The following is a 19,178-nucleotide window of genomic DNA, read 5'->3' as shown; positions in this document are numbered from 1 at the left end:
TAGAAAACAGATTCTGGAGAAAGATACCCCAAGTTCGTTTTGTTTTATTTTTGCGTTTTGGTTTTTTCAATTACCCTCTTCTCTAATGTAAAACTATCCTGCCTCATTTTGGCAAGGAGATGCCCTAAGCCATGCTTCTAGTACGTAGGACTGCAGTCCCTTCATATTGCCACAGCCTGAAGGGAGAGCATGAAGCTGAGGGGCCGTGCACAGGTTCTCAATCTGGCCATGCTGGTTTGGGGATCTTGATGGATTTACAAATTACTACACATCAAAGCTGAGTGCTATTACAAAATGCAGTTCTCTCTCTCCTGATTTTTAAATCATTATTTTGGAAAACAGCATATTACCTCAAAACATAGGAAGGTCTCAACAAGCAGGGGTAGCCCACAGACTTCGCAAACTCCAATGCCTCATTCTAATTAATGGAAATGACAGAAAAACGTATAAATCGTTTAAGAGATTCAATAAAAATGCAGAATGGATCATTATAACAAGTAGTAACCCAACTCTTTTTATTCTTTCTCTCAAAAGACACCATTAAAATGTAAATTGGACATTGAAATACATAAAATGTCTAGCTTCTAATTCTAAATATCAAATCTAGTTCAAAAATAGTTTGAATTTCCTTTCATTGTCTGAATCTTAATGAGAATACTCCTATCAATTTATAATGAGCATTCAACTGCAATCATGGAAATATAGCAACTTAAAGTAAATTCACGGAGCATAGTGCATGCTATCTGCCCTGTAGTTAACATCCGTAGTAGCTAACATTTGAGTTACAACTCTTCAAATGAGAACATTAAAAACAGACAGGTGTTTCTCTCCTTACCAAACTGTTAACAGCTTTCCATGGTGCCTGAGCCACCTTCAGTTCATCCAAGACGGCTGAGAAGATGGAGCGATCCTCAGCCCTGTCGATCTGCAGAGGGCTGGTGCCCATGATCTTGACACCATTCTTGTACAAAGGAACTGCCAAGTTGTTGGGAATCTGTCCCCCAACTGATATGATGCAGCCACCACATGCCTGGAAAAGACGTCCACAATATCAGCCATGGAGTAACCTCATCATGAATGAACAACTATGTTAATACTGTCTTCATTTCATTACTGAAAATGCTTAACATGACCGTGATGTTATCATTTCTCCCATCAATGGGTAATATCAAGTTATACCACAAAGCGATAAACGGTCTTAGTCCTGACTTTCCAGGCACTTGCATGCTAAACTACGTAAGATTCCATGCAACTACACATGATTACCATGTAAGACTTCCACACACTACATAAAGGTGTGACATTCACATTTGTGGCAATTAGAAAAAGGAAATCAAGACAATGAATGTTTTCATCATGTACTCTCCACTATAATCAATTCATTCTTGGGCTACTGTTGTAATTTCCTAAATGGATGCAGGTCTCTCCTTCTAACACTCAACTCTTCTGTTCCCCCGCACTCCCGCCTGTCACTTTCAGATAAATCATCCTACAAGATCCCTTCACAAAGTTACTCCTATCCTCAGAGTTCTCCAAAGATTCCTGTTGCAGCAAGGATAAAGTGTAAACTCATTACCATCAGGGCACTAAAGACTTTCTAGTCTGATCTCCCATCCCTCCTCTCAGCCCTAAGAAGACTTCTACTTACTGTCCCCAACAAGGTGCATTCCCACTAGCAGACTTTCTGCACCAGGCAGCCTTCCCCTGCTGCTGTTTTCTTCCTCTGCTTGTCCTCTCCCTTCGCTAAAGTCTCACACACCTGAACTAAAGTCCAGCCTAAATCCTCCCTCCCATTTTGACCCCTTCGCTCCTTTACTGCTTCCTGGGCACCTGTCTACAGTACCCAGTAACTGATTTTAGTTCCATTTTCCTACTATTTGCCTTCAAGCAGTCTCTGGATCTCTAACCTTCATCTATTTGGGAGATGACTAAATCTCAACTTTTCTTGAGACTGGTGACAGCGTGAGGGCGAGCCAGTGCAGGATTGTGGAGAATTGGATGTGAAATTAGAAGCCCCTTTTCATGTTGTGTCCCTCATGAAACTCTCCCTGAGGTTCAGTCCTCTTGTCTGTAAAGTTAGGATAATAATACCCACCTATTTCACAAGGCCACTCTGTAAATTAAATAAGATAATAAACACTTAAGGTCTTATACATCATAAGTGTATAAATAAGACATTATTACTAATCTCAGAAAATATAATATCTGATAGGCCATTGATCTTGGCATAATTTATATTTGCCTTAATGACCTACTAACGAATATTAGAATTGTTGAAGTAATAGATATGTGTCCAATGTATTTTATCATTATTCAAAATCATTCTGAACTACTACTCTTAAAAGGGACGAAGCTAATTTCTCTCTGCTGAGAGAAATGATGTTACTGCCTAAGCAAACACCCTGCCTCGAGAGCTTAAATGAATTGTAAACAGTATTGAAGAGAATAATCCACAGTTCTGCATATTTATAAATGGACTTAAGCTACTTTTATCATCATTTTTTGTATTCAATACACATTTTTGCCAAACCTTTAAGAAGAATAATTCTCTTTGCTATAATAATATTTTATTTGCTTATTATTTTTAGTTTACTAGCAGTGTTAATATTTTAGAGGCTTAAAAACTAATTCCTCAATTAAGTGTATACAAAAAGTCTCATATGAAAGAAGACTTCAAAATAACTTCTAAAATTAAGGGAGAAGTAGCAACGTATGAGCAAAATTTGAAGTCAGTTGGACTAAATAGGAGCTTAAAGCTGAACAAAAAGTCTTAATAACAAATAGACCAATACTTTTTAAAATAGCTCTATGAAATTGGTTTCTATTCTTCAAGAAATTAACAACTTTCAACTCAATAATAACATAAATTGTTATTATTTATTAAGGCTGTTACTATGTACCCTAGACAATCTGTTTTGACCTTCATAGCATCCTCTGAGGCAGTTATTACTCTCCCCATTTTACAGCTAAAGAAACTGAGGCTCTGTGAAGGTAAGACGATGTGCCCGTATTTCCTATCTCATAAGTACAGAGCCAGTACTTACACCCGGTTCTACATTCTGTAAAGCAGCAGAGCTTAACTAATATACTAAATCTTTGAATCTTAAGCTAATTATTTTTCTGGCTGGTTTCAAAGGTGGTTAATGTTAGAGAATATGAGAAGAGCTGTTTCTAAAGCACTCTTTCTGAAAAGCGGTAAATAGAAAAACTTTCACTGCAAAACCCTATCCTCATTGTTGACCTCCGGAAATAAAGATCATCATTGGGAAGATAAATCCCACTCACATGAATGTTTTAGAGAAATGGTGTGACACTGTAGTGCAGGTTTTGCCCATATAGCAAAGGAATCCAACAAAAGAGAACATATTCGTAGGATGAAGTTGACAAGGGACAGTGTTGTGGAGGAATTCTATCTTAAATGGGCCCCAACACCAAGCCCAGAACTTGTAGGGAATTAGGGAAGGGAACCCAAGATCCCACACAGGAAAATTATCATCATTATCAGAATCACTTACTCCTCAATAGTTTCAAGTAATTTACTGAAATACAGTATTCTAAAATTCAGATATTGTTTCACAGATTTCTAAAATCATTAGGCCTAGAATAATTCCATTAGGCTCCCAAAGTTCCACTCATCTTACCTAGACTAGTTTGTATCCTTTTTACCCAGCTTAGCTTCCTGTTTTGTTTTGTTTTAAAGATTGGCCCTGAGCTAACATCTGTTGCCAATCTTTTTTTTTTTCTTCTTCTCCCCAAAGCCCCCCAGTACATAGTTGTATATTCCAGTTGCAGGTCCTTCTAGTTCTACCATGTGGGATGGCAGCTAACTTCATTAAAAAATGACCCTGATTTTTGGAATTTTATGTTTTCTCTCCATTTTACAAAACTCCGCTGTTTATATATCTGCCAGTGATAATCACCATGTTTTACATTTTAGTAGTTCACATTTTAGTAAAACATATTTTACACTTTAGGCAGAACCTTAGGATTATTATTTTATTCTTTTTGTGTGTGTGAGGAAGATTGGCCCTGAGCTAACATCTGTGGCCAATCCTCCTCTTTTAGCTTGAGGAAGATTGTTGCTGAGCTAACATCTGTGCCCATCTTCCTCTATTTTATGTGGGATGCTCCCACAGTGTGGCTTGACAAGCAGTGCTAGGTCCACGCCTGGGATCTGAACCTGTGAACCCTGGGTGCCAAAGCGGAGCACGTGAACTTAATCACTACACTACTGGGCCAGCGCAGGATTATTTTTAATTAACGTTAAACCAAATGCTAGGGATGAGCCCCAATTCTAGTTTAGAGTCAAGAATTACCAATTGTTTTTTACCCTTCACTAATTAATGTCTGTCACTCCTTCACTCATTTCATTCAAGGTGTGTTGTGGAGGTACCATTGTCTATATATACGCAAAATACTAGGTTTTAAAAATAGAATACTTAAATAATTCATCAGAGTATACTTTTATGGGATATTATCCAATTAAATATTCATTGCAAAGCAAGAAAAATTATTTAAGCAGGACTCAAACCAGACAGGGACATCAAAGGTGTCAGACACGTGGTCTGGTATTTTTAGACTCAATCTGTTTCTTAATGAATAAATACAAAAAGAATCGAGAAACAGGTCCTAAATGTGGCTTGGATGTAGAAGAAAACAAATGTAGTTTGTTTACATAACTTTTCAAACCATGAGTCTCCAAAAGAAGAAAGGAGAAATGTAAAGTTAAGAATGGATCTGTGTGATTCTTATTCATTGTTGTAGCCTATAAAGATTATTGGGTAACTCATCCCCAGAAATAGATCTAATAAGAGATCTAATAAAAGAGAAGCACAAGGTTGCAACTTCTATACACAATGTAATAATTTTCAACTCACATACCTCAAACTAATTTGAGAACATCTTTTCTCTTACAAGCAGTGTCCTAAGCAAAACTGTGAACTAGCGAAATATCATCTATCAAAGCCTTGAAGATGGCAGACACCAATGTCTCCCTTTCTTGACCCTGCCCCACACTCACACATCAAAAATAAGTAAATAAATAAATAAATATGCAAGTCTCTTCTCCAGGAGCAGAACCCATGAACACAATCACAAAAAAGTAAATTGTGATTAAGTTTAAAGGGTCAATCTTCATAAAGTATTAAAAAATGTCTGCAGCCAAAGGAATACATTACTATAACATTTCTATTAAAGAAATAAGAACAAGTCGGGAGAAGATTTCAGCACTCCTACCTTCCCCTCTCATTCAACCTCTGATCAAGATCTTCCAAAGCAGCCTGCTTTCCTCACAGGGCATTTTATTTTTCTGACTTCCCCTGAATATGTTCCTCAGAGGTGCTTCCATGATGCCATGGAAACAGCCTTGGTCCTGGACTAGACCAAGAGACCCGGACCAGGAGACCCATCATACTTTCTATCATCCCATGTAGCTACGTATCGGTGGGAAAGATGATTGCCCTGTTAAGCGACTCAAATGTGCGCTTTTGAATGAGTTTAGACATGCTTCCAATTTTCTACAACTTACGGCTGAGTGCCTCAGTGCCTTCAGCACCACTTGGGTACCCAAGGTCAGTTAGGGTAGTCTCCTGAAGGTCAAGGCGCACCTGTCATGAGAGACGGGGGAGCCTGGGCGCCTGCTGTGAGGAGACACATAGCAACCTCACAAAAGAGACACACACACGTGTGATAACAACCTCACAGAAGAGACACACACACACATGATAACCTCACACAAGAGACACACACACACACATGATAACAACCTCACAAAGGAGACACACACACAAATGTGATAACAACCTCACATAGGAGATACACACACACAAATGTGATAACAACCTCACAAAAGAGACACACAGACACACGTGATAACAACCTCACAAAAGAGACACATACACGTGTGCATGTATGTATGACATGTGTGCATGATATGGAACATTTCCTGACACAGCAGTGGAAGATTGTTCTTACATTCTCCAACATAACATTTAAAACATATAGTATCACTATACTTTAAATGCCACTTAGCTTCAAAGAAGCCGGTTTATTTCCCTCTACCATCCTGAATTCAGTTATAATAAAAGGACTCATTAATATCTATGTGTAATTCATTCAAAGGCAGTCATAGAAGTTTTTAATCTTTCCTTAAAGTATTTCATGTGGAACTAGTTAATTGTGTGTAAGTGCCTGCTGCTATTGCTTGTAATGACTGTTAATATTTTTTAATCAATTATGCAATTTTTCACATATTTATATCTGAAGTCCCAGTTTTATTTTAATGTCTTGAAGGTAGAGACCTGGTTTTATAGCTCTCTATCCTGCTGAAGATGGTATTTAAAAGGTACTCAAGTAACATTTGTAGAATGCATTTGTTTTGATGCTAACCTACATATCTGAAACGAATATTAAGGAATCATTAAAAAAATGTCAGAGAGAGAACTAAAAATTGTGTATATTCTACCTAGTGATTTAATGTCATTATATTAAAATATCGGTAGGCCAGGCCAAAATAGACAACTACAATGATACATCTATCCTAAACTTGTCTATTCTTCTTTACAATAACAACATCATCACGTTGTTCCAGCACTGTTCTTTATACTTTAAAACGTGATTTCAACCACGAGTCTCATGTACCTTCACAGTACCTGCATGGAGCACACTTTTACAATCACATGATTCATTAACATAAAAAAAGAAGCACAGAGAACTTAAGCAATTAGCACAAGTCAATGAGTTCCCAAGTTAAAACTAGAATTTAAGTATTGAGGCTCTAATTCAGTATCTTTTTTTCTAAGTGACCATACTTTACACATCGCAATGATTCTCCGTGGTAAGGAATTAGCTGTAATGACATCAAAAGGCACAACTACTGTACATTACGCTGGAGTTTTCCAGTAGTTATTTCTTTAATTGTAAGATAATTTAACTTGTTCTACAGACTTAAGTAACCTATGATGATATGACCCACAGTGAACATATACTCGATAATATTGGAGCGGAGGTAGAAGAGCAAGGGTGAGAGAAGGCTATAAAGGTACCAAATCATTCAGAATGGACTCATCCATGTTAAATTGAAGACTGATGGCTTCATCTGATAGCACAAAGGATTAACCAGTCCTTTATGAACAACTGACTTCTCTCCTCTGGGAACTACTCATCATTGAACCGCAACAGCACATGAACTAGAGAGGCTACTCCTTGTATGTCTAGATGACCAATTAAATCATTCTGCAAAATATTTATTGGGGTTGTCTTCTACTAGTTGATAAGTCTGGTACATGTTACCAAGAAGAGTTTTCAGTCTAGCTGGAAATCTTAGAGAGAAAAATGAATTTTATATGGAAAATAATCACTCTGTCCTGGGGCTTCAAGAATCTAAGGTTAGGGTAAATTTTTTAGAGTTTCACTACAAAATTAGACAATGGAAGACACTGGCAGCTCATTCTTCAAAAGGGAACTACAATATAAATCTACATACATGAATACACCTATGTAAAGTGTGCATGGTATATATTTTTCTTCTTTTTTTCTTTGCCTTTTTTTACCTCCTGATGGTAGATGTCTAGGATTCTCTCCAAAGACAACTCTTCAAAGTACAGTTTGTCACACTCATCGAAGTCTGTGCTCACAGTCTCAGGGTTGCAATTCACCACCACCGTCTTCTTGCCAAGTTGACGCAGTGTGCGGATACTGGAGACAGCACACCAATCAAATTCCACACTGCTGCCTGCAGAGACAGCGAGATTGGGGAAAGGGGTAAGAGAAGCATGGAGTTACATCACAAAGAAAAGCAGAAATAGATCGCCAGTCAATCCAAGCTAAGGAAGCTAACGTGCTTTCAGCTCAATTTTTAAAACTCCAAAATATAAATTTTAGATCTATTATGCACACTATATTAAGAGTAGGAAAAACAGGGACTAATTAAACAACAAGGACATGTCGGCTTGTTATATGCTACGCTCTGCAATAGGTAATCTCCACATGTGAAGCCTTCACAACCTAAAAGTTAATGGGAGATCACTGTAATGATTCAAAAAAAAAGATAACTCTCACTTACTGAAAAGAAACTCAAAGCGAACACATGGACCTCAGTACGTGAAAGTAGTTAAGGCAGTCACCAGAATACTTGAGTTCTGGTTTCAGCCCTTCCACTCATCCTGCTGTCTGAAGGCTAAACCCAGTGATCCATCCTGAGGTGCCTTGCAGCTCTGACATGTCTTGATTGATTGAAAAGTCTGGTCCTTTTCAAGCATTTCCTTTTAAGCTTGGCAAGGCCACCCCATGCAGAGTGAGTGACCTTCTAGGAAGCAATTTGAAGTATAATAATGGCCTAAATGCCTCAAAATATCACCTCTACTGGGATGTCATAGAACTGAAAGTTCTGAGATTTGTACTAATTCTTTGCATTGACATTGTCTCCTAAAAATTCTTGTCAGAAGTTATCCAAATATAGCAGCATGCTAATTCTCATTACCAATTAAGTACGCACTTGATTGTCAGCTAGGCTAGTTAGTCTTCCCTGGGCCCTAAAGTAATGAAGATTGTTACATAAATTAAATAAAACTTGAAGAAGAAGGAAGAAAATTCTAGAGAAGGGTAAGACCTAATGAAGGTCTTCAGACCAATTAGCCATAAGATAACTCAGGTGGGAAAGGTATAAACACTTTCGGCTTACTTCAAAATCTGACCAAAGATTGGTCAACTAGCATATCCTGAAACACTCAGTTAATTGTAAAAACTAAAATAAACTATGCTTAAAGTAACAGAGTAAGACTATATACATTTAAATCATATATTTCATCATTTCCATATTAGAATACCTTGCAGAGACTAAATGTTAAAAACACCTGTTGAAAAATATCATTGTCTATTTAAATATACACTTTGTAACTGTAATAGATCTTAATTCACTATTAAATATCTACTTTTAAGTGGCCAGGGGGAAATGTACCAATTTCTGGTGAGAATATTTTAATTAAATCATAATGTCCTGCCCATGCACCAATGAGAAAAGCTCCTTGCATTCGATATGAACAGAAGTCATATGTTAGGCCAGAGACTGTATTCAAAAATGTAATTTCTGGCTGATGTATAATGTTCTTGAGCCAATACAGATCTTTGTGAACAGCTATGCTAGAAGAGAAAAAGTCAAAGTGTAATTCATTGCCCAACCCCAGTGAGAGGCTCAGTTTAGTTCATGAAGATACAAATGATAAAGGGGTGACATGATGAAATGAAAGGAGAGGGAATCTGTAGTTGAGACCCGCATTTGAGTACCACTTCTACCACCTAACAGCTGTATAAGTTTGGGCTTCATCTCTCTGAACCTCAGGTTCCTAATTTGCAAAATATTTATTATAACAGCATCTACTTTACATAGTTCTTGGAATAATGGAATTAACATGTAGGAAAAGTCCTATGTAAATATGTTATCACTTTACCAATGTGATATGGACCGCAGCCAAGCACCATCATTCCGTGGTCATCAAAATTGATGTCATGCTCCTGGGGGGAGGGAAGGACAGAAGATGTGGAAATTAGTATGTTATTCTTCCCTCTAATTAAACTATGTGTCCTGATTTTGAGTGTGTCTTTCTCATTCTTTCTCTCATTGACATGCATCCTCTCTTAGTCTCTGGGAATCTACAAGTATAAAGTGTTATGTAACCTCTACTTATTCATAAAAATACAAGTTCAATATTTTTTAGTTAAATAGTCATGAGAATACAGCATAATTGTGTGATCATGTAACTATTGACCTTATCACCTTTTCACTTTAATTTCATCATCTTAAAGCAATTCTTAGAGGACTGAGTACAGAAATACATCATCACATCTGACCCACAGGATGTCATTTTTATTACCAAGATTACTAGATAACCAAAGACACAAAAAACATGTATCCCTCCAGGTGGATCATTTCCTAAATGTAGAGCTTTCTGCATTCAGCAGTTTGGCAGTTCCTACCTGACCATTGTAGGTAACATAGAGGTAGTTTGTGACTGATGGGTATTCTGCAGCCAGTGTATCAATCTGCAAGAGAAAACAAATAAAGAAATAGGGATTTTACTCCCTTTGTTATAATTATTTTCAAGAATGACTGTAGTTTTTTGTGTGTGTGCTGCATTCGTATTCTTTTAACAATGCCTGTTACTGTCCAATATAAAGACAATAAAAACATATGTACAATCCAATTGGTTTCCAATTCTGAAAATAAGAGGGGGATAAAACAATGATACAATCTAGTTATCACTTGAGCAATAAATGACAATACACACCCCAAAGTATCGCTGGATCACTACAATAGCACCTGTCACGAACATGACCAGTAGTCAGATAGTCAACTGGTTACCAGAAAAACTTACCCAGACAGCTGTCTAAAGCAGCTGCATATAAAATCTAAAACCAGAGCAAAATGACCTATATATAAGGATGTCTTTGGTTTGCAAATTAACGCACAGGTTTAAGTTCCCTATGGCACTGGGCAATGGGATGACAGGAATATCATAAAGCTTGGGGAAGAGAGGAAGGGGATGAGATCTCACTGAACATATTTGGAAAAAGTAAATCAATTCAGCTCTCAAGGGCCAGGAGCTCAGCTTAGTGAGCAAGAATTTGGGGCCGACAGGGCAAGCAAGTGTAAGGCAGGTGCAAAGGAAGAAAGATAATAATTGCTGAATAGAAAATATTCAACGTCAAGCCTGAGACCTAAGAGTATGCATGTGCCCCTGAGCACACAGGGAAAAGTCAATGATTTTAAAGGACAAAAACCAGCTGGTGGTACTTCAAGCCAAGATATCTCTTCTACTAAAGGCCAAAAAAAAAAAAAATCGCAATGGTACACCTAGGAAAGTTCTTGTGTGATTGTCGTGAATACTAGATGAGCTCATTATGCCCAACCCTATCACAATGAATACTAAATGAACCATAATGATGGGGCACTTAAAATAAAGTATTACCCTGTAAAAAGTTAGTGCTAAAAGAGATAACTACTCTTTTCAAGAGGGTCAGCCACCATGCGATGGTATTTTAAGTTCTTCTGTTACACTAAGGACTTCTCTTACTACAGATATATTAGCACACGGGTCAAAAAGGAGAGGAGAGGTCATTTTGATTTTTTTTTTTTCATTTAGGCTGAGAAAATCATGTAGTCCCTCTTACCTTTACAACCCAGTGCCCTTTCATCCTTTCCCTTTTAAGCACAAATCAATCCCGCGCTGAATTAAATTGGTGACATCACGGGCATTAATTGGACAAGTGGAGTCACTTTGGAGTCCCACCTCTCCTTTTATTGACAATGGTTCTATGAGTTGGTGCCTACATTTCACTCAAGGAATCCTGGGAAGAAAGGGAAACTCCTTTACCTGTTTAACCCAAGGGTGGATGTTTTTCTTTAACCTCAGCTCCCTTGTCTGGGCCTCAGTCAGCCCGAGGCATTTTGAAATCTGCTTGTCTGAGAATCCAATTTCCTTTGCCTTTTTCAGGGTTTCTTCTGTAATGGACTCACTAGGATTTAATGAAAAAGAGCTTTAAGTTTGGACCAAACGCAATAAAAAGAAGTGAATTATTCAATTTCAATAACACCAAAGGCTCCTTATTTTCCACCTGCAACATGTTTAGATCTCCTTTCTTTTTTTTCTCTTGAGGAAGATTAGCCCTGAGCTAATAGCTGTGCCCATCTTCGTCTATTTTATATGTGGGACACCTGCCACAGCATGGCTTGATAAGCAGTATGTATGTCCGTCCACACCTGGGATCCAAACCGGCAAATCCTGGGCCCCAAAGCAGAGCGTGTGAACTTAACCGCTGCACCACCAGGCCAGCCCCATAGATCTCGTATCTTTTTAAAAAGCACAAATAACCTACTAAATCTTCTAGCCTGTATGAAGTCTACTATTTGCAACGCTGGCCTTCTCAAACCTGTGGTTTCCTACTTTCACATCCTATGCACCCTCTTCCCTTATTTCCTGAAAAATGGCTTCTGCATCTACTGTCCTCATGAATTTGCTCTTTTGAAAATAATCAGGGACATCCCTGTTACTAAATCCAAGAACCCGTTCTCAATGTTCATTTCCTCAACCTGTCAGCATATAACACTTTTGATGTTCTATTCTTTAGAAAGATATCTTCCTCTGGCTTCTAGTAAGTTGCTTCTCACCCTACTTTATTACTCACAACAACCATTTACTACTTTTTCCCCAAGGCTCTATTCCCTGTTACCTGCATTTGCCTGGTTACCTTCTCCCCCTCTCTAAATTTAGCCACCATCATTGGCTCAAGTAGCCTAACTAGTTGATCATTTCCAAATCCATAGCCCCTTCTCCAATGCCTGACCTTGTGCTCCAGGTCTTTATGTAGATGAGCTTTAAGAATCATCTTCACCTGGGCTTCCCAACGCCACATCAGACTGGGTATCCTCTCGATAAACTGTCTCTACTCACTAATATCACATATCTGTCTACATTAAGCAGATAGTTTTGTGGATTTGTGATTATTTTCCACTCCAGTCAGATCTGTCTCCTCGCTTTCCCCATGCTCATTTCCATAGTCTAGACTGTATTCAAGTTGGTTCTCTCACCTGTAATGTCTTTGACATTCCTTTTACCTACCAACTGCTCTCCAACTCACAGCTACCCTTCAACGTCAGTGGAAGTCAAATGCCATCAAAGCCTTCTTAGTCTGCCCTACCCACACTGATCTTCCTGTACTCTTAGCTGAGTCTTGCATGGAGCCAGGGGCATAGCTGGAACCCTATGTCATCATCACCAATATTCTTAATGTTTCTTAGCTTTTACTCACCAACCAGACTTTTCTTTCTGCTAGATTCAAGTTCCACAAGAGCAAAGACTGCAGTTGGCTCATTTATCAAACCACTCCCAAAGCCTAGCGCACTGTCTGGCCCACAGGCGGCATTCAATAGATATTTACTAAATGAATGAAGGAAACTGTAACTCTGTAGCTTTTTTATTTTATAGAAAGGACAAAGGTGTTATTGAAATCAGCTTGTAACTAGAATTCAAAATGCACACAAAAATAATTTGTAAAGGGTCAAGGTACAGAAGAATAAAGTACTACTGTAAAAACATCTTAATCAAATATCTGTGGGCCAGCTATTTCAAGTCAAGCTATTTTAATAGCCAATACAATGAAATTCAATTATAACAGTTTTATAGGGAAGACAACGAAATTAAAATATAACAGTGTGTTTTCAGAAAACCTAATGATAACTAAAGCCTTTTCATTGAAATTCTGTTAATAGACTATAGTTGAATTAAATCTATTGCATTTTTGTTCATTCTATTCTTTAATCTTCTTTATTTAATTAATTCACAGTCTGAGTCTAGAGAAGAGTGAATCAAGCTGGTGTGTTTAATCTGTTTCTCTAGCTTTTTGGTATCGGTACTATTTCGAAGATTTATAGCAATAGCTCTTCCTTGTCAATTCACTTTTTCTATTGCACCTAAATTCCCTTCTGTCTCTCAAATCAATTTATTTCTCCCAATGAACTTAATGTCTTCTCTTTTTCCCATTTTGAATTTTTAATCTTCTGAAGAATTTGACAAGCATTCTCCCAGAGCAACACATTTTCCTGTGAAATTTTTGAACACAATTGATTATTAAATACAATTAGCCATTTGCTATACATGCCAAGCACCGTGCTACATGCTCTAGAACCATGCTGTCCACTATGGTAGCCACTAGCCACATATGACTATTTAAATTTGAATGTTAATTAATTAACACTTTTTAAAATTAAAATTTTAGATCCACAGTCACACTAACCACATTTCAAGTGCTCAATAACCACATATGGCTAGTGGCTACTGTATTAGATGGTGCTGATTATAGAATATTTTATCCTCACAGAAATTTCTACTAGATGGTGCTGCTTAAGAAGATACAAAACAATACTTGAGACAATGGAATGATAGTGATTCAAAACATTTTATGGAGAGATAAGCTATGTGGTGCAATGTGAGGTCAGAGAAAAGAGATAATAATGTGAGTGGTTGTAGCTGAGACATACTATGGCAGTAGACAGATGAGAACAGAGCCATAAAGAAAGTTCAGCTTTATATGGATGAAGGACTTGATGGATGTACTGTAGGCAAGGGCGACTTCCTTTGCAATAATTTGAGGGCAGCAGTGGGCATGGCACGTATATGAAACATACTGAGGATATGCAGTTGTAAAAAGTTAGCAGGAAATTGTAGGTGGTGAAGGTGGTGCGATACTCAATGTCATTCTTTCATTAGTGTTTTAACACTTAGTGAATATGTGCTGTGCATCAGACTCTGTGCTACCTATTTTAATGATGGAGAAATCAAATCAAATCTCTACGTTTACTAATTATACTATACTATATATTCTATAAATATATACTATACTATATTACTAATTACTAATATACTTCAGGTCAGAGTATATTAGGAAGCAAACAAATAGCCATAGAGGTGTCTGCACTGTGAGAGGTGCTATGAGAGAAATGTACGCAACAGGAGGCTGTGGCTCAGAGGAAGCACTCCCAGATCCTGCTGAGGAGGTCTGGAAAGGTTTACCAATAGGTGACTGCCAAGCTTCGGAGGGCCTTCGAAACACCCAAATTTATGGTTACCTTCAGTTCGCAAAAAAAATTTTTGAGAAAAAAGCAGAGGAGGGATTTTTTTGTTGTTACTGCTATTTATTCTAGAAATGTGTATTTCCACTTTCCTTGCCAAGACTATGTTCCTAAACCAATTGCTCCTTTCTTAATGTGCAAGTGTGTATTCAGCCTCAAAGTGGAAGTGCTTACAAACACGCTATCTTTCTAAATTAGAACTTTGGATGATGTTCTTTTTAAATAAATATCTTCGTGAGTCTCACGGAAGATCTCAAAGCATGTTAATGTATACATGTGTGGGGAAAGGCTACACGTTTTCTCCATGATATGTAATTTTATTGAAAACATAGGTATGAAGCTTGTTAGGTGGAGAAATACTGTACGTGTAACATTGAGCCAATTCTTACCCATAGATTTTTCTAGCTACTTCCTAGAACATTTCCCATCATTGTGGGATAGCAGTAAAAGAAAAGACAAGCAAAGAATAAATAGATCTTCAATGAGACATTCCCTTATTATCACAAAAACTATCTGAGGCAAAAGCTATATATGTTATTATATCAACAACCACACTGACTTAAATGACTAAAACCCTAACCCTGACCCACAGAGGTCTGGACACACTTAAGCAACACACCTTGAAAAGAACCATCACACCTATAGTTATGACTGTGCACCAGCACAACCACAAGTCCTTCAAGCCCAAAGACAACCAGAAGCAATGTATTTATCTTTAGCTCTTTTGGTCACGTTTTTTCTTTATTTTTTTTTTTTGCCTTGAATCATTTCTTTTTATTTCTTCTTATATCAAGTATCAGTCAGTTCTTCAAAGGTTGCTATATTGCTTTAAATGAAAATCACTGATAACGGTATTAAACAAACTAAAAAAGAAGCCATTTAGATTTATCACGTTTCTATTAGGAATGCAATAAATTTGCATTTGTTTTGTCGACATTTAGCAATGCAGTCTTTTCTATTGCTGAAATATGCTAGTTCCTCTTATTCTCTTCCACCAAAAGAGTCCAAGAGAGCACATAAAGACCTCTCCAGCAAATACACACAGTCTTGCTCCCCCACCCACCAAATAAAACTGGACTCTTACCAATAAAAAAATTTTAAAAAGAACAGAAAAGGAAGGCTGATTGACAGATTTTGCCTTGTGTATAAAAAAATAAAGTGAATTAATTTTGTGCTCAGCTCTGGTGGGAAAAATAGTTATCTGTCACTAAGACTAATTCAGTCGTTCCTGCTCCCCATAGCATCCCCACCCCAGAGAGTTTTTCATTATTTAAAGGGGATGCCTGAGAAGAGCAACAGTAACACAAAACAATGAATCATGAGTGAAAGAATTTCAGAACGGGGGTGAAAACTATTTCTCCCTAGGTGCCGGCTCACATCATACCAGGAGAGAGATCTGAAACAGACGCAACGAGTTAGACCCGCAGGGCACATGGTTTAAGCTCACAAGCTGATTCTTAGAATATTTTCTTGGTGAGCCAAATACTGCTTTAACTTTTGCCCAATATTCAAACAACTAGATCAATAGCATGATATATTTTTAAACACCTTGAAAATTAGGGTGTATTAAATTGAATTTGGCATATGAATAGATTCATGTTCATCTTGAATGCAAATATTGGGTAGGTCTGTTCATTTAAAGTTCAAAGTGACATATCTTCTATAGTATTTCATTCATAGTCTCTCTGGCTGTTAATTTCTACTCTTTAGACATGTTCATGAAATATTAGTGCAAAGCACTTTGCAATCCTCCTCACCAGGAAAAACAGATGTTGATTCTGACCTACCGCGGCAATCACAGAGACATAGACAGGTGAGACCCCTTCCCACATTCATGGTGCCCTATCTCTATAGGGTACACCTAAAAACCAAAACAGGGGACACATTGCCACTCTATATTTCCCTCACTCACTCTGTCTGCTGCTTCTGCATAACAAAAGGCTGGCTGGCATGTCACTACACACAGAAGAAAACTGACTTTATTCCCTACTTACTCTAATGCAAAATTTTACTTTGAGTCCCATTATAATAAAATAAAAGAAGAGACAGTTTGAAGACACGATTCATTAGCTTTGGGCCAGTGATTTAGATAAGATTAAACCACTTCAGAGTCAAATACAAGATGAATAACCTTAAGTGAACATAAAGCTCATTTAACAAGATGGAGATTCAGACACATGCTCCTCATCTTTATCTGCCCACATGGGGCTGCCCTCCATTTTGTCTACCAAAAAGAACTTCCAGCAGAGTGAGATTTTTTTTTAATCAAGCTGGGTTAAAGCTTATTTTGGGGGCAGGGCCGTAAGGTTTCTATTTTTCCAAAGGAAAATGAAAACCTTCCTTTGGAACAAACTCAAAACAGAATAATTACTAAAAGAAATATAAATGCTGAATTCGTAATTCAAAACTGCTTGTGAAGCCCCAGTGGGGAACGCTTCCTTTATGTTATATTGTAAATCAAGGGAGCATTATACCAAGTGAGAAATGTGATCAGCTGAATGGAGCATATTGCCCTAAAGCACACAGTTTTAAAAATACGTATAATAAATAAATCACCCCTCTGTTATTTGATATGTATTTGTGTGTACTAGTATGTTGATATTTATCTTTACTCCTTTGAACATGAAAACATTAAATCTATATTTCAAAGCTGTCCTCTAAAATATGCTATAAGCACAAGTTTTCTTTCTCCTACCAGCTTTCCTGGCTTTCAGAGTTCAAGGGCAAACTCTTCAGAGGTTACACTTTCATCATGGCATAATAGAATCTAAACAATAAAACAAAGAAACACCAAATAGCCATGATGCTGGCGTTTCCATAATCTTCAGTTTCTCTCTACTTAGCAGTACAAAATGACAGTCTGAAATTTTAGAGGGGGAAAAACATCTTAAGAACAGACAATCAGACTTTTATACACTGCCGTAATCTAACGGTTAGACCGCGTGCCTCGGCTTCCACAGCAGGTCGTCTCTCGTGTGCTCTCTGGTTTTGTAAACAATACAAGCCTTTCTTCTCTCTCTCTCTTCAACTTCCAATGTAGATTATGTTGTTGTTGGTTAAAATTCTACCCCGTCATCTCTGAAACTTCCTCCACTCACACTTAGTCTTCAATAATAAATGATAAAAGGAAATGGAATAAATTCCCCTTAATGAGGAAATTTTCAGCTGGCTTAGAGGAGCTGGGGAAATCTATTAACCGAGTGGCGGAACGCCCGCAGCACTGCAATTACCAGGGGAGCCAGCACACTTCACACAGTCCTCTCTTCCACTTCACTGGCTTTTATCTGATCCACCAACTCACAAGTAATACTAAACAAATTTCCCTCCAGATTGCACAAGCTCTAATGTGAAAATGAGCACTCCACTTGGCCTACAATTATGGGATGGGCTTGCAATTTTATTACCTTCTTTTAAAAAATCCCCCAAAAGGCAGATGCTGGGAAAGCACCAGGGCTGATGCTCAGTAATGACACCTGCTTTACTAAGAGAACTGAGTAAGATATCTGTTCTCTGCCCAAGACCCCTCACCAGCCTCTCTCTGGAGCTTTGCACAGCTTCACTGATTATTTTTGGCATTTCACAGGTTCGAGACCATGCCACAATCACAGGAATGCAATCAGTCGAGAAGTTGTCCTCTCATCTTTTCTTTCAAGGAGACAGGTTGTTACCTCTTTCCTTAAGAGAAATGCAAAAGATATTTTTCAAAAGCAGCAGTCGTGTTTAAAAAAGCAAAAGATAACACACAGGCAATGGTAAATGCTACTATTGTCTCTTAATGTTTGAGAGCACCATGCCTTGTTTCTGTGCAGCAATGAGGTCTTTGGAGGGATTATAGAAAACCTCAATCTTTCTCTCTCACATGCAGGACAAGCAGTACCTAGAGCCAATGTTCATGCAAAAACATGCTATCATGAAAACTGTCTCTTAGGATCTGGTTCCATTTAGTCACAATAATGCCATAATATCTCAAGTGTTGATTTTAAAGGGATGGCACACTTAAAACTATATTTCACCTTAAAGGCTATTAACAACAAATAAAAACAAAGAAGAAAACCTTATGAGAAATTGATACTGTAGATATTTTGAAGTAGACAATTTTTAATTTCTAAATACTATGTTCATTTTTTACCAATCTTTAGTGATCCCAATAATGCAGAAATATTGTGATATTACTTTCAATCTAGTAAGGCCACTTATATACTATTGATTACAACATAATAATTATACTCAATGAATATCAAATAATAATAATGGGGAAAATAACCTAACATAGGTTAACTATAATTTTTGAGCTTTAATAAATTACATTTTGTATCTCAGGGATTCTCAATTGAAAATCCTGTGACTCTCTCTTTCTCTGCCCTTGATTTGGTAATGATGAAAAACAAACCACCAAATCACAATAGTAAGTCACGTCTATTAGTGTATAAGAAAGTGTTCTGTTATACTCTGCTATGTTCAAAAAAGTATACTTCTGCTAATCAAATAGCTTTCACCTGATCAGACTGAACTAAAGGGCAGAGTCCATACTATGGACTATTGCTTCTGTTATTTC

At 37.5% G+C, this 19,178-nt stretch overlaps 1 protein-coding gene across 1 annotated transcript in view; it reads right to left on the bottom strand.

Moving 5' to 3' along the window:
- Positions 1-19,178, bottom strand: part of CPS1 (carbamoyl-phosphate synthase 1) — a 117,164-nt gene that overhangs the window by 27,784 nt on the left and 70,202 nt on the right. The window contains exons 22-27 of the mRNA XM_008526069.2: positions 11,370-11,511; positions 9,973-10,038; positions 9,447-9,510; positions 7,551-7,732; positions 836-1,030; positions 351-418 (exon numbers count right to left, since the gene is read on the bottom strand). Of these exons, the coding sequence (XP_008524291.1) occupies positions 351-418; positions 836-1,030; positions 7,551-7,732; positions 9,447-9,510; positions 9,973-10,038; positions 11,370-11,511 (717 nt within the window). The remainder of the gene's footprint in view (positions 1-350; positions 419-835; positions 1,031-7,550; positions 7,733-9,446; positions 9,511-9,972; positions 10,039-11,369; positions 11,512-19,178) is intronic.

This window comes from Equus przewalskii, chromosome 5 (assembly GCF_037783145.1).
Source record: "Equus przewalskii isolate Varuska chromosome 5, EquPr2, whole genome shotgun sequence".
NCBI lineage: Eukaryota > Metazoa > Chordata > Mammalia > Perissodactyla > Equidae > Equus > Equus przewalskii.
Note: the sequence above shows the minus strand (reverse complement) of the source record. Positions and strands in the feature narration are given on the sequence as shown.